This window comes from Apus apus, chromosome 10, assembly GCF_020740795.1.
Source record: "Apus apus isolate bApuApu2 chromosome 10, bApuApu2.pri.cur, whole genome shotgun sequence".
NCBI classification, from domain to species: Eukaryota; Metazoa; Chordata; class Aves; order Apodiformes; family Apodidae; genus Apus; species Apus apus.
The window spans coordinates 6,133,747-6,150,033 of record NC_067291.1 but is presented as its reverse complement, the minus strand read 5'-3'; the positions used below and the strand labels follow the sequence as shown (position 1 = coordinate 6,150,033).

The following is a 16,287-nucleotide window of genomic DNA, read 5'->3' as shown; positions in this document are numbered from 1 at the left end:
GAGCTTTTCTTACTAGAAGTCCTGTTAAAAATTTTAACTCTCTGAATATCAGACTTAACTCAGTTTCTGTTTTCAGTAAAAATCAGTAGAAAAAGATCCATACTTGTACAAAACAAATTACTAAAAATTTTAAATAAATACATCCATGTATGCACAGGATGCATGGATATGCACATTTCCACATGTGGAAACCTCATTGGTTATCTCCTATCACTATATATAATTGCTGAGTATAGCAAATCCAACCAAATTATACATAAAATGTATAGAAATAACATACACGTAAGTTTCCCATATTCTTCTCAGTGATGTGTGGTGTTTGACATGTTCCTGGCCATATTATTTAACTGGAGTAGCTAAGTGATGTGTTTTTAAACTCTGGTAAGAGAATTTACAGCTTCAGATGAAATCTGATTGAAATTTTTTAATTAAAAAGAAAGTTGAGCTTCCCCCCCCAAGCAGAGATTTGGTTTTGGCAGCTGGTATAAATAGATCATCTATGTAGAGAAGAGATAATGTTAGCATAAATGGCTCAAGATTTCAAAAGAACAGTAAAAAAATGCACACCCTAGGAGAATGGCTGACTCTAAAGGCATCCGTCACTTCGTATGTCATTGTTGGCTTTGATACTTGTGTGATATTGAGGTGAGATGCAGAATATCACTCTGCTCTAACATCTCTTGATCACTGCAGTGTCATTTCAGCATGCATATTCTTTGAGTTGGTTGATCAAGATGTTCATTAGGAACCCTGCTATTAGACAAAGAACTTTCTTTGCGGCTGAAACATTAGTTTAAAGGTTAACAAAACATAGGTAAAAACAAGTACATCTTACATACAAGAGCTTTGAAAATTTTCTGCTAAACTGGGATATGGTTGAATGCTGAGTATCACTTGCTTTCAAAAAAAAACTTGGATAGCTATAATCACTTCTACTTGCAAACCAAATCCAATGCTGGCTCACTAAGTAGCTTTTCTAATATCAAGCTGTAAATACTGCTCAGAGCTGGTATGAACTGGAATGTGTTCCTAGGCTTTCAAAATGAGGGTACAGTGTTTTTCTTCGATCTCTTTACGAGCATGGAAAGAAAATACAGAAATTGAGAGGAACTGAATGCTCAATGAAAGGGAAGAGAAAGGTGGAGGACTAGGACGAGAAGGAGGAATTATAATATGAGTCTGGCAACACAGGGGAGACTGAGATCAAAAGCTGTTGAGAAGGGGACCTAGATCAGTAGAGAGGTGTCCTAGTGAACCAAAAGCATGCCAATAAGAAATCACACAATGGGATATCTGATTTTTCAATGTAATTTTAAAATATAGTGCCATAAGCACCATAAATAATCAATCCTGTCTTATAATATATCTGCATACTACTGCATTGTGACTGTAGTTACACCAAAAGTCTGCGAGACAGTATCTAAAAATGAGGTTAATGTATTTATTGATAACCATATTCCTGGTTATATTAATTTGAAAGCAGATGTAAAATATATTACTGTTTCTGTCAAAGACCAGCTGAAGAGAATAGAAACAGATCTGCAGTTGAACAGGTCTGCTTTAGACATCCGTAGCTGCATCTTGATTGAGCCCACAAAAGTTGGTTGTAGATCTTTCACATTTTTGCCTTTCCTCAGCTTCTGGCAGCAGTTCAATTTCAGTTAACAGCAGGACAATGACAATGTTTACTCTTTCCTTTTATTAGGGTATTTTTATTCTCTCTGCATAAATTTTATTTTTCAAATACTTGAATAACCAACTGTATGCAAAACAGGTATTTCTTAGGGTTTTGTTACTTAAATTACCTCGATGAATAACATGACTAGGTAAGAATTGTAAACATTTTATATAGCTATTCTGTATTTAGAGACTAGTTTTGCCTGTACTTGTGCTGTTTTTTGTGTTTTGTTCTGTGAAGATTCAAGTGATCAGATTTTACTTGGAGCTCTTCTCAGAAAGCAAATTTCAAAGTGTTTGTAAAGGATGTGTGTAATTTTTAATGTAGCCCCCCAGTATCAGCTTGCGACATTTACATATGCAGGAACGGACCCTATGGTGTTTGTACAGTTATTCAGAAAATAGAAGTTATCTGTTCAACCACACTTGCACATTCCAGCTTGAATTTTGATGTTAGTGATCAGTCTGTGGAAATTAATAAAGTATGGCATTTTATTTACTAGGTATTAGCACAGTGAGATGAATGGTGTTTTTTCCAAAACTCTTTAATAGTGCAGTAAAGCTTAATGTTATTCTTAGGTTAAAGTGCTACAACCTCCAGATGCAACTTCTGGCTTTAGCCTTTTCTGATGCTATGCCTGCATCATAAATGGGGATTTTCTCCTAGAAAAGCAGGTGGCTAGAAAGTCATCTTGTCAAATCTTATCAGCTTTCCTATCTGAATCCTCTTGATAGATGTCCGTGCCTTGAATCTGAGGCTTCTGAGGATTTTGTTTTCTTTTGAGAATGGTCCTCCTCTGAATCTTTATTGGTTTGGAGCACACTGTTGTTGACTTGTTTCCTCTTATTTAAGCTGTTGGTGGTCATGCATTTCTGCAGTCTATTACCTAGTGTTAAGTGTTGCACCTTAGTTCAACTTCTGGTTGCCAAGAAGCTTTTACATGTGTACGCACATCTACATGTGAAGTGGGGAAGGCAGAGGATGGCTGGAATTTCCACCTGTGTGCCCTGCCCCAAGTGATGCTTTTCCAGTGTATGAACTGCTGGTTGAGGCTCTAATTAATACCTTGTGTTGGATTGAGCTGGGGATCTGGAAAGTGTGGTCTTCCAAGTTTGTAATTAGAGTGTGTGTAAATTGATTACGTTCACGTCCCAAATTGCTTTTTGCATGTAGATTAAAAAATAATTTAGATTTTTAAGTGTGCCCTCTCACCTCTTCCTGTTTGTTTTCTAAGACTGCCAATTCCCTTCTTTCGTCTTTAGTATGGGGAACTAGCTGACAGAAAAACCTACCCCCCGTGCCATTTTTTTAGAATATACCTGATAGAAGAGGAAGAAAGAAAAAAAATGGAGAATGACTCAGTAAAGCTGTGAACTGGGAGAGAAAGAAACAACTCTTTCAATGAAAATACAGGGAATGAATCAAATAAATCTTTCTAAAGCAGGGGGGAATGGTGTCACAGAACAAAATATCTATTTAGAATGAACATTCCATGTCCTCTTTTACAGCTTAACACTTCTTACGACTTTTGCTTGCCTGGCTCTGTCTGTCTGCAGCTCTCTGCTACCCTGGCCCAGCTGCCACTAGCTCTCACCCATGTCAGGATCTAGACTCCTCTGTTGAGCATTCATCTTTAATTAGTTATCCCCAGTGGCAAAATTTAAAAGACCACAAGCAGCTTTTCCTAAAGAACAGACAAAGCCTGCTGGGGCATAACACTTGCCCCTTCCTAAACAAGCACATCTTAATTACCCTTAAACAGACCCATCTGCTCCCATTGCTTTGTGTTGCCATGGCAGCAGTTAATGCTAGCACGGCACCATGCAATATGAAACTGTCACAGTTCCTGTATCATTGCTGCTGCTCATAATGAAGAGTATGATATGGGTACTACATTTGCCTCTCTCCAGTCCATCAGTAATTCCCCTGTTGTCACACGCTTTCTAAATATATTTGCTAATGGTTCTTCCATCTCATTTGCTCCTTCTTTAGAAATGCAGGCTGCATCCCATGTGGTCCTGGAGTTTTTGGCAGCCTTTGCACACTCTAATTTCATCAACTCTTTCTGGGTGTGAGTCTGGTTTCTTTCAGCATTTCTTCTTCCTCCTTAGGAAATTAATCTTGGTTTCTGACATCTGCCTTAATTCTTTCATAAGCACTGAGGAAAATAAATTATTTTTGTTTAGAGATGTATCTGTCTTTCAGTAAAATACTTAGTTTGTTCCTAGGAAGTCTGCAGTCATCTTTATTGTTCACTTTTTGTTTATATGCTGAAAATATCACATTTTTTGCCTTTGCTTCTAAAAGTAACTTTCTTTTCAGTCTAGAGTAATTTTTTCATGTTAAGGGTATTCAAGTCCCTTTCTAGTTCTTAATTCTACCATGTGAAGCTTCTGACCATAGAGCAAATAAGGAATGAAAGAATTAACTACCCTTAAAGCCTGAGAGTTCGTTATAACTTTAGATTTTAGGCACGACTGTGGTTAAATGCATTTCACAAGATGAATAAGAAATGTTTAACCATATCAGAACAAGAAAAGCAGGGGCATTTCAAAGACAAGATGCAAAAATACAAATGTTAAAGGCTAAATGTTAAAAGACTGAAGTCACTTATTGTACAAAATTATATCTTCATAAAAAGGAACATATCTAATTGTTAATGTGGATTTTGTAAAACATTTGTAATGTGCTGTGAGAGCATATTGTTTACTTTCTTGAGTGATACTTCATGAAAATGCAGGCAGAAAGATCAAGTGGAGAAAGCTTGTGAGGAAAGCAAGCCCCTAATTCTCAAAGTTACATTAAATTCTCAAAGAACATTAAATATAAAACACCTTATATTTATTTTTATTCTTGGTATTGTGGTGAGTAGAACTCTATACTTGAATTTTTGGCGTATGAATATCACAACAAATGTATTCACACCACAGAGAAAAGGAGTTTGTGACAGTTAGTAAGAAATGTGAAATCTTTGAGGGACTCAGGAGAAAACTTAATAAAACCTATAGACGGAGATATTAGTGGGGGTTTTAGTGTATTTCATTTGTTTGGTTATTTTTTAAAAACAAGTAAGGTTAATAATTCTGTGCTGGAAATCCAAAAGGAAGTTTAAATTCCAGTAGTTTCATTAACAGCTGTAGAGGTTTCTAAAGATCATAAAAAGTAGTAAGACAATTGTGCTTTACCAGAAATTGTATGGAGATGATAGATAAATTATCATATTTGTAGTTTTCAGATTACAAAAATGAAATATCATTACTTTGGGCCCTGATAGTTGATGTAATCTCAATAATGTTGGAAGTGCTGTAGGGTTTCCAAAGTCAAAGGAAGCTGGGAGTGAGCTTTGAGAGTGACAGAGTAAGTATGTTCTTTAGTTGTAAATACATACATTGAAGCAAATATGTGCAAATCCGACTACTTCTACTATTTTTTCACATTTCTAATAGTTTTGACACCTCTGCCTTGTAGGGTATCAATATGAAAGTGATTACAGAATCACAGAATTGTCAGAGTTGAAAGGGACCTCTAGAGATCATCTAGTCCAACTTCCCCGCTAAAGTGGGATCACCCAGAGCACATCACACAGGGCTGCATCCAGGTGGGTTTTGAATATCTCTGGAGAAGGGGACTCCACAACCCCCCTGGGCAGCTGGTCCCAAGGCTCTGTCACCCTCACAGTAAAGAAGTTTTTCCTTGTATTTAAATGGAACTTACTATGTTCCAGCTCGTGCCTGTTGCCCCTCATCCTGTAACTGGCAGCTACTGAAACGAGTCTGGCTCCATCCTCCTTGCACCAACCCTTTAGACATTTACAGTGATTAATAAGGTGTCCTCTCAGCCTTCTCTTCTCCAGGCTAAACAGTCCCAGCTCTCTCAGCCTTCCCTCACAAGGGAGATGCTCCAATCCCCCACCCATCTTTGTTGCCCTCCTCTGCACTCTCTCTAGTAGTTCCCAGTCTCTGTTGAACTGGGGATCCCAGAATTGGACACAGTATTCCAGATTGCACAAAACATAATCTAGAAGCAAAGCTATTTTGGTATCTGTGATTCATTTCCTACTGAATTCCTACAGCTGCTAGTTTGAGACTTCCACTGAATTCAGTTGATCCCTGTTTTTTACAGTGTATAAAGCATAATCCTTGCAGAAGAGTTTAAATGGATGACATAAAATTGCTCTAGGAGACTCACCTAATGCCAGATTCAGAAAAATTGTTTATGGTTCAACATTTTATTTGCTCATATATTGCAGAATTTAGTTGTTCAGTGTTGCAAAATATTTGGGTAGAAAAGCTGCACAAATCTAGAGTAACACAAACAGAAATAGACTGTACTCAGTTGGAGACTGAAAATGTTCTTGTACTGCTGATACAATTCAGCATTCATGGCTTGCTGACCTTGCTTACCTGACAGAACTCTTCCTTAATGATGAAAGTACAAGTATTCTGGTGTGATAGCTTTCAGAGATACCACGCAATTGTTCATTAATAATAATTCCACATGAGTAGTTAATTGCTATTAATGTTTTGGGAAAGGCACATACAAAATATCTGTGTATCTGACCTTTACCACTTGCTTCTGTCTAATTATGCTACTGCCAGGAAGGGCTGCCTGTGTAGCCTTTTGATGCCTGTCCTTGTCAGCAGCACAAGTTGTTGGGTTTTTTTTTCCAAGCTTTAATTTCCTCAGGGTATTCTGCTACAGATGTTATGGAAGGTTAATTTATATGGAGTAGCATTTCACCAATAGTTCCATGGAGGTGAATCCTTCCAGCAATGTGACACTTGCAAAAAGTAATATATTGTATATATGGAGGGCCATATTAATGCACTTACTATGGAATTATAAATTCAGTCTTAGGTAGATTTGCTCTAAAGTTACTAGACTACTCAAACATTTAAAAAAAACCCATTAATTTCTAGTTAGTTACTTAGCTGGCTGTTTCATTTAATTGAGTGGTAGGGAGATGATACAACCAGCAGAGCAACTAATAAAATTATATTTTGACTAAGCTTTTCATTTTCAGATAGGACTTGTTATCCAGTGCTTAATTTTCAAATTACAGCTCAAGTATTCCACAAGCTGTAAGATCCTGTATAGTAGCTTTTTTTTATGCTTCAGAGGAAAAATGCTTTGGTTACCAAGCTCCCTAGAATTACTCCTTGTTCTTTCTAATGGACTTCAGAAAGGTATAGATGTTAAAAGTGTTAAGTAGGATCAAAACAGCAGAAAATGAATAGATGCCAAAGTTACCGAGTTTTGACAAATATCTACTTAATTCATGTTTCTGAGCTGAGAGCACAAGGGCTTTATTACTAAGTCAGGCTGCCTGTTACACTTCCCTAAAAAATTTAAAATAAACTGTAAATTACTACTTCTAGTCTTTAAATAGCTGTTGTTCTTTGGGATGCAAATCCTGTTGGAAACAAACAGTGCCTCTTTCTGTTGTGCACCAGGCTCCTGTCAACAGCTGCTAGATTGTTATCTTGAGGATGTGATTTGCTAGATTATTCTAGAAAGCTTTTATTATAATCTGAAGTGACTAAATTTTTGAAGTTTTAGTTAGGTTTTCCACCAAAAATTTTTATAAAGAAGTACAGGAATTAAGATAGAACCTAGCAATTGGTATTAAATTAACCAAATTACAGAATCTCTTTTGATGAAAAGAAGTTAATAGAATTGTAATACGGTCAATAAAATAATGTACACCAAGTTTCATTTTAGAAGCTTCATCTGAAATATTTAGCTTTGAAGTTAGGAGTAGCTGAATGTATTTTAATATTTATACCAGCATTTCAGCTTCTCCTTAAAAAGTTATATTCTCGTTAGATCTAGTCAAAAGAAATTTTATCTGGAGGTAATGCAATTTAATTTAATAATATCTGGAATAATTTAAAATATTTTAGGATAAACCAGTATCATTTATAGTTCATAACATGAAAATCTTAAAATTTTAAGCTGATGCTGTGCCACACATCAGGGAATATTTCTTCCTGCTTAATATTAAAGATTGCTGTAGACCTAGAGAAAATATTTTTGTTCAAACCTTTATTTTAATTTAGGTAAAGGACATGGAATGCTCAATCAAACAGACCTAACATACTGATTTTTTTTTTATTATTATCAGTCTCTTCTTGGCAAAGAAAAAAATTTGGGTGAGATAGAATTGAATCATGGAGTATCTCTGTTATGAGACAAGTAATGGGAAGCTAAATTTTGTTGTTTCTCATGCACTTGTAAACCATTTGTTGATAGTGTCAGTTTGATTCCCATTTCTGTGTAATACATTTTTTAATTGGAACTAATTTTAAGATTATGTGTGAGTTGCCTATTCAATTCTGTAATCTGTAGTTAAATGAATTTTAAGCAGGCAATATTTGAGTGTGTTTATTCAGAACATGATGAATTATTTGAGAATACAGAAAACAATTGGATCAGATATATTGAAATATAAACATATCAAGTAAATAATTAAGATAAAAATAATACTAATAATTGAAATTATTTTAATGATAGCAACAGCATTGTCATTACTACTATTTTATTTAATGAGAAGTAATCCTCTATTTGTAGGGTTATATGTTGATGTATTTTGGAGGTTCTGCAAAGCTTTTGATAGGACCATTGGAAGAGGATGTGTATGTAGAGACCATTATCTGTTACTCAGTAAATATATCTTAAAAATTCATCATACTTATTATTAGGGGTGAGATTATTCAGTGAAATAGGCAAGAGAAACTGTTAGTCTGAAATAAGGTATGAATGTACCATGTTTAAGGTACTTGTGCAGGTTTCCTGTGAGCTCACTGTTGGCCCTAAGAATGTTATTTATCTCTTGGTGAGGTGAGATGAACTGCTTGTCTCCATTGCAGGGAAAGAATATGAACATGTGTGTATTGTGGAGAAGCTGACTTCACAGAAAAGTCAGAAATCTTTATAATAAATTCAGCATTTGGCTGATCCAACAGGTAGATTGTAGCTGTATCCCAGATAATCTTGCATTGACTTAGTAGTGGCACAGTTGCTGATCTCACTGCTTCATAGTGCTTGATGCTCATAAATTTTCAGTGTTGCTTCTGCTTGTGTCCTTCTGCATGTCTGTCGTGGAAACGACCAATCCAGTAGAATAAAAAAATAATAAATGTTACTATGTGAAGGCCATGTAAGCCAAAGCTTTGTGAGCAAAATGCCATGCTGCAAGTTTTTAATCTACTTATACAGTAGTTTACAGAGACAAGCACATTTCCCTCTGGCTATTCTTGCTGCTTCACAAATGATAAATGTGTGTATTAAAATGCATATATTTTAAACCAATTTAAATATGTGCATAAATATTTAATGTGGTTGGAAAAAGTCTGTAGTGTCTGATGTCATACTACAGTGGTTAAATGCATTTCACAAAATATTTCAATAATGTAAAAAAATAAAAGTTCATTCAAGAATGACTTGATGACCTTTCAGAGAACTACAGGACAGGAATTAACAGGAAAAAACCACATATTTGCAGTATTACAAGTACAGAGGATTGGCAGGTTTGCCAAAGCAAGCTTAACATGTCAGTTCCCCATGTTCCTCAAAGTACTCTGCACAGTAGTGTTAGGTAATGTTTCATCAACACAGGAGGTAACATTTTCTAAGTGTTAGTGTATTGACTCCCAAACCAAGTAACGTTTAAAATGCCAGCAATGAAAATAAAATCTTGTTTTGTATATATCTCCAAATGAAAAGTGTGAGGAATTCAATAAAAACTTGCTTTTATAAATATGGTTTCATCTGATGCAACAGTTACATCACTTTTGGAGGACCAAAAAGGACTTCTGAAGGAGCCCAGAGAAGCTGTGGCTGCCCCATCCCTGGAAGTGTTCAAGGCCAGGTTGGATGGGGCTTGTGCAGCCTCGTCTAGTGGGACGTGTCCCAGCCCATGCAGGAGGGTTGGAACCAACCCAAACCATTCTGTGGTTCTATGACTTTAATTGCTTTGCATATAGAGACTTCTTCCTCCTTGTCGTAGTAAGTTGCTCTTCAAACCATATTTAATATGTGCTGTTCCTTTTTACTGTGCTTCTGATTTATTGATATACAGTAGTTATTTTGCCTTATGCATTTACTTGTTTTTTTCCACATACCAGTCATAAAGGTATGTCACCCCCTTGGTATCAGGAACTGAAAATGTAGGGATGCTACGTATTTGATATAATTGCTTACAGCTAAAGTTTTCAGTGAGTCAGCTTTCACACAGTTGCGCTTGGTGTGAGGTCGTGTCATATTTTGACATTCAGTTTAAAGTGAAAGTGCAAATTATTTCTGGGAAGATGGCTCATTTTGGAACGGATTATTCATCTTTGAAACGTTTTCTTCAAACACTTTATGGGGCTTTGTAGCAGCAAAATGCTCTACTTCTGCTTTAGTCAGCGAAAGAAATGGGTGTTTGCCCATAAGAAGCAGAACAGCAAGATTCAACACATTGCCAGAAGAAACTTTTGAAGCTCACTGAGCTCAAGCTCAGAGGGCTGGCCCTGCAGAAATCAGAAGGAGCTCTTGATTTCTCTATTCTGGTACAAAAAGTCTTGATTCATACAGGAACCAGTGCCAAGTACTTCTGAAGCAGCTTGAACTCTTTTGTAGGTGGCTAATATCTCTTTCTGTGTGGGGTGTAATTGGTCTCTGAGCCTCTGTTACCCCAAATCCAGAATTCTAGGGGATGACCTCAAGTCTGCCCTTGTGCTTTCTGCCAGAGGCTCCAGGTAAGACCCAAGTGCAGTGTAGATCATGTTCTTTATCCCTGGTTCTATTTGGACAGGTCCTAGCTCCATAGCTTGGACAATTTCTTGTTTTATCTGCTCAAATGTCTGTACTTGTTTCGGGCCCACATTAAACTATTTTCTGAGTTACTTTATAAGAGAGGCTTCACAGTTTCACTGTATAATGCAATATGCATCCTCCAGAAACCTGCAACATTCAAAGAGGGTCTCTTACTGGTAGGTGGAGACATAGCTGTTACCTTATTCACTATGTCCGTAGGGATATGGTGGCGTCCATCTTGCCATTTAATTCCCAAGAACTGTATCCCTTGGACATGTCCCTTGACCTTATTTCTCTTAATGGCAAACCCAGCTTCCAATAGAAGGTGCATTATCTTCTTGCGTTTTTTGAAGATGACTTCTGCTGTGTTGCCCCATACAATGATATTGTCAACATACTGAAGATGATCTGGAGCTCCACCCTTCTCTAGTATAGTCTGGATCAGTCCATGGCAGATGATTCCAGGTGTATTGGATGTTCCCCCAGGTGAAAGCAAACTAGGACCTGCATTGTGCTGCTAAGGGAATGGACAAAAATGCATTAGCAATGTCAACCGTGGCACACCATTTTGCTGCCTTGGACTCCACTTCATACTGAAGTTGCAGCATGTCAGGCCCAGCAGCGCTCCTTGGTGGTGTAACCTTAGTAGTCAATAGTTAATCTCTACTCTCTGTCAGGCTTCCGCACTGGACATTTTGGACTGCAGAAAGGCAAGTGAGCCTTGCTTGATGACCCCTTGGCTCTCTAATCCACGAATCAGGTTCTGTATGGAAGACTGAGTGTAGGTCCAGTTGCCTCCCTGGAAAAGCACAAGAGAAAGGTGACAGGAATAGTGATAGGTGGGATGATTGTCTCAAATAAGACAGATTCAATTCTCCAAAAGGCATTACTGGCCTCAAAAATGGGGCATAATTATTTATATTTTTTCTTAGGAAAAGGTGGCATCAAATGAAATGGCAAGTTTTAAGAACAAAGGAAGTATTTTTTGAGATGGCTCATAATGACATCACGGAACCTGTTAAGCTATTTTAACCATTTTTTTATCTGAACTTCACGCCTACAGTTGTGAAACATCTCTTCTGGCATTGGTTATCAGGAAAATATTATCTGCATGGGAGTTAGTATTTCCAATGTGCACACTAAATTATTACAATTTCAAATTTGGCAAGTTTATTTCTAAAATTCGTAAGCAGAATTTTCAAGATAGTAGTAGTATTAACTGAGAAAATCATGTAGCAATATAGAGGAGTGTGTTGGTACATAATGCTTTGATATACCTACTGTTAGCATGGGCATTTTTTGAGTGTTTCTTGGTTATAGAAATTTAATAATGTCTGATAGTTTTTCTTTAGCTTATATGTTGCATTTAATTAAATATTTAACTGATAGTTACATTCGGACACTGTGAGGGCCATATCTTTGCGAGTATTAATTTTGCAGTCAGGAGTCCCTAGCTGTGTGTTTTACGAGCAGTTTTAACTTTTTTTAAGAATGTGATGATACTGAATTATTATTGTAATGGAATTTGAAGTTCTCTGGTTATTACGTTTTTCTCCTATTGCATAAGAAGATGTCTTCTCAAACTCTGTGTTTCTCTGCATATGTAACAATATAGAGACACAGATTATCTAGTTGCCCACTCTTACATGATAGCAATATTGTGTGACAGGCTGGAAGTTCTTGAATGTCTAAATTATTTTTTTTCCTTGCTTGCCTCGTGCAGTGAATAATAATAGGCTCTTTGTTTTTTTTTTTCCCAGATAACCTTTTTTATGCTGCTGTCTGCAGTGTGTGTAATGCTGAACTTAGCTGGCTCCATCCTCTCTTGTCAGAATGCTCAGCTGGTTAAGTCCCTGGAAGGTTGTCAGTTGGTGAGTAATATAAAACAAGTCAGTTATAAAGGGTAATGGATTTTATTTTTCATTTATTTGGTTTTTATATGCATATTCCTTTAATGTTGAAAACAGTATGTGTTTAACAGAGCCTTACAACATGAAAAAATGTGTTGTGGGAAAAGTTGAGAAGTGCTAATGTATATACAGTGTTTTGTCACCTCAAGAAGCAAGCTATGATTTTAGAAATCCTTGCTTCTTAGTCTCATGGTATGAATGATGCTTAAACAGAATAGGTGGAATACAGGCCACATCAAAGCAATGCAGTGATTACCAAGTGAAGTCATCAGTATCAGTATTTCATCCAATAGCTCCTTATACAGCCAGTGTATTTCACATATGTGCTGATAGTAATATTTTGGTATGTGTATGTTAAGCAAAGGTACGTTACTTAAATAAAATACAGAATAATAAAAAACATCATGATGTGACATGCTCTCAATTGTTAAAAGCTGCAGTGTACCTCAAGTCTTTGTATTTTATCTCAGGAAAAAAGGCACATGTACATTGAACTCTGATATATTTGATATATTGAACTCTGATATGCCAGGGGGATAGGATGCCATCCAGAGGGACCTGGACAAGCTGGAGAAGTGGGCCAAAGTGAACCTCATAAGGTTCAACAAGGCCAAGTGGTGGGTCCTGCACCTGGGCCGAGGTAACCCAAGATATGAATACAGGCTGGGGGAGGTCGCACTTGAGAGCAGCCCTGTGGAAAAGGCCCTGAGGGTACTAATGGGTCAAAAGCTGGACATGAGCCACCAATGTGCAGTTGCAGCCCAGAAGGCCACCTCTATAGAGGGTTGTATCAGAAGAAGTGTGGCCAAGAGTGATTCAGCCCCTCTGCTCTGCCCTGGTGAGACATCACCTAGAATACTGTGATGAGCTCTGGTGCCCTGAGCACGAGAAAGATGTGGACCTGTTGAAATGTGTCCAAAGAAGGGTCATGAAAATGATCTGAGGGCTGGAGGACCGGCTGAGGGAGTTGGGGGTGTCCAGTCAGAAAAAGAGAAGGCTCTGGGGGGACCTCGTAGTGGCCTTTCAGTACCTGAAGGGAGCCTACAGGAAAGCTGAGGAGGGTGTTTTTACAGGGCCTTGCAGTGAGGGGTAATGGTTTTAAGATGAAAGAAGAGAGATTCATGTTAGAGATCAGGCGTAAAATCTTAAGTGTAAGGGTGGTGAGACTCTGGAACAGGCTGCCCAAAGATGTTGAGGGGACTCCATCCCTGGAGGTGTTCAAGGGCAGGTTGGATGGGGCTCTGAGCAGCCTGTTCTAGTGGAAGGTGTCCCTGCCCATGCAGGGGAGTTGGAACTCAATGATCTTTAAAGTCCTTTCCAACTCAGAAAATTCTGTGTAATTCTGTGGTATTTTCTGACATAAACTAATGAAGGTGTCTCCAGAACTAAACTCATTTCTGAAATCTCTGATATAAAGTAAATAATAAAACCACTATTTCCTGCCTCCAATACATTCAGGAAACTAATGTCATTTAATTGTAAGACTGACAAATAGAATGGACAGTGTTTATGGGTATGCATCAGTGCTCTTTTAGTATAATCTGGATGTCGGTAAACCAATTAAACTATTTAAACTGTATGAGTATGCACTTATAGGATTCTTTAAGTATGAGGAATATGTGCACATACACATCCCCAGACACTTACTTGAATACATTTTTCTTTCTAATGCCAAAAGATGACTCCACAAAATGCTTGTGCACCTCTGCTATTAAGCCATTGTTTTCCTGCTTTGATATCTAAGGTTTTTGTCCAGTAAAACTCTTCAGGCTTCCGTTTGCACACAATATATTTAATAAAACTAAGTTAAAATAATATAAAATGTTTCAGCAAATATTTCAAAAGGGCCCGTGAAAAACAAAGAACAGGAAACCATTTGAGTGTGACCTGTTGCATGCCTTCACTTTGTTTAGTCAGCCTGTAAGCCTGTGTTTTGTTTTCCTTTCATCCCTCCTGTTTCAGAGGGGTGTGTCTGCAGCTCCATCAGTTAGGTAGTCTCGAAAACCTCAGATATTCACTAAGCTTTCTACAGTGTTTGTGATTTCCTGATGTGATTGTGGTAAAGGTGTTAGAGAAGCAGATGGACAGAGCCAGATAGCTGTTAGTGGAAAACCAGCAGTACCCAAAGAAAGGAAGGGAGGATTTTTCCTGTAAAATATTTATCTGGGAAACTCTTGATGAAGTTCCTGGCTCTCATTTTGATGGGGAGTTAAAAGTGTGCTGCAGAGCTGGAAAATTAGTAGAACTTGGAGTTTTTGTAAGGTGTATGCTTTATTTTGGGGTGCTATGGAAAAATGGGGTTTTTTATTGTGGGTTTTGTTGTGGTTTTTTTCATGAAAAAAATATTGTAGGTATTTTTTGTGGAAGATCTTTGAAATGAGTCTTACTGATTTGTTTTGAGATCCTTGCTTTGATATTAGGACCATTTAGAAGTTATTTTGATGGACTGTATTAAAATTAGAACTTCCCATGAAGACTTACAAAACAGCTTCATGTCTGCATGGAAGAAAGAATAAATAGTCTCAAAACAAATGTTTTCCTAGCTGTATAATGCAACTATATAACTATATTATGTGGCCTATCTTCTGTAATTTTAAAACACAGTATTTTGACCTGGATCATCACTGTAACGAGTACCTGAGGCTTATTTCTAGACACTGTGCTCTGCTGGCTGATATGTGGTGTTCCATATTCTCCAGCAATGCCATCTTGCCACATCTCTCACATAGGATGGTATCAAAGCTCTACAGAAAAAGAGGAAGAAACGCTGGAATTTTGGAAACATAAATTTACCTCTTCCTTGCACAATAGCTCTTAATTTGATTTGTTGGCAAAATCCCCATGAATATCTGTACTGATTGACGCATTAATTACTTCAGATCCAACATATTCTTAAATACTTACTGGTTTTGACATTTAATTGACTATAATAATAATAAATGGGGAAAAAAAGTATGTATGTATATATGGCTGAAGAGAGCTATTTGTACTTGTGTGTGCATCTCAGCAGAAACCAGTGTCATTACTGACAGATGTCGAGTAAGCTCTGTGAATAGAATTTAAACAGCAAATCTTCTCCCAGGTGGAGAGGAATGCACGTAGTAAGAGCAGAGCCATGGGTGCTGTTGCAGCTTAGAGCATGCATGGGTCTTGCTGTGTATGTGTGTCTGCTGTTCTAGTTCCTTTTAGGCAGCCATTAGCAAACAGCTACTCAGCAAAGCCTGCTGAAAAATCCCTATGCCTGCAATTTAGTTGCTTACTCTGACTACTGTTAACTGTGATGATGTATGTGCTTGTTGGAGTCTATGTTTAAATATATAGGCAGCATTTATCATTTAATAATACCAGCCAGCCATATGTGATCTCTGTTTTGGGATATTATTGTGATATGGTGTTTGTGTTAAGGTTCCTCGCAGGCCTTTGCACCAAGCAGAAAGATTGAAAGAAATTAAAGGAATCATTTTAATTTCTCCTGATACAAGCTATAGTAGAGGTGTAGGACAAAAGGAAGAAAATCAAGTTAATGAGAATCACCAAAGTGACATTGCAGGGACAGAAAGTTGAAATAAGCAAATTTTTGCTTAATTAGCACATCCATAGACAAAGAAGGCACTGGCTCCAGCTGATGGTTAGGTGTTCACTATGAAGAAAAAGACCTTAGTCAACAGAAAGTGTTTTTAGTCTTTTTAAATGTTCTGTTCAGTGACCTCTTTTCTGATTATGAACCCCATATCTTTTCAGTTTTGATTAGAATCACCTCTCCCCTCTAACAGGAAAAATACTGCTGCAGAAGTAAGCAGAGTGACTAAGCTGTGCAGTTAAATTCTGAGATCATTAATTAAAATTAAAAGAAATCTACTCATTTTGGATACGGTGAAATTTAGAAGAAAAAAGCTGATT

General features: G+C 37.3%; 1 protein-coding gene across 9 annotated transcripts in view; it reads left to right on the top strand.

Annotated features, from left to right (window-relative positions):
• Positions 1 to 16,287, top strand: part of ENTREP2 (endosomal transmembrane epsin interactor 2) — a 119,111-nt gene that overhangs the window by 58,254 nt on the left and 44,570 nt on the right. For all 9 annotated transcript variants that reach the window (XM_051628199.1, XM_051628198.1, XM_051628197.1 and 6 more), the window contains exon 3: positions 12,238 to 12,348. In XM_051628199.1, coding sequence (XP_051484159.1) covers positions 12,250 to 12,348 — 99 coding nt within the window. In that variant the 5' untranslated portion in view covers positions 12,238 to 12,249. The remainder of the gene's footprint in view (positions 1 to 12,237; positions 12,349 to 16,287) is intronic.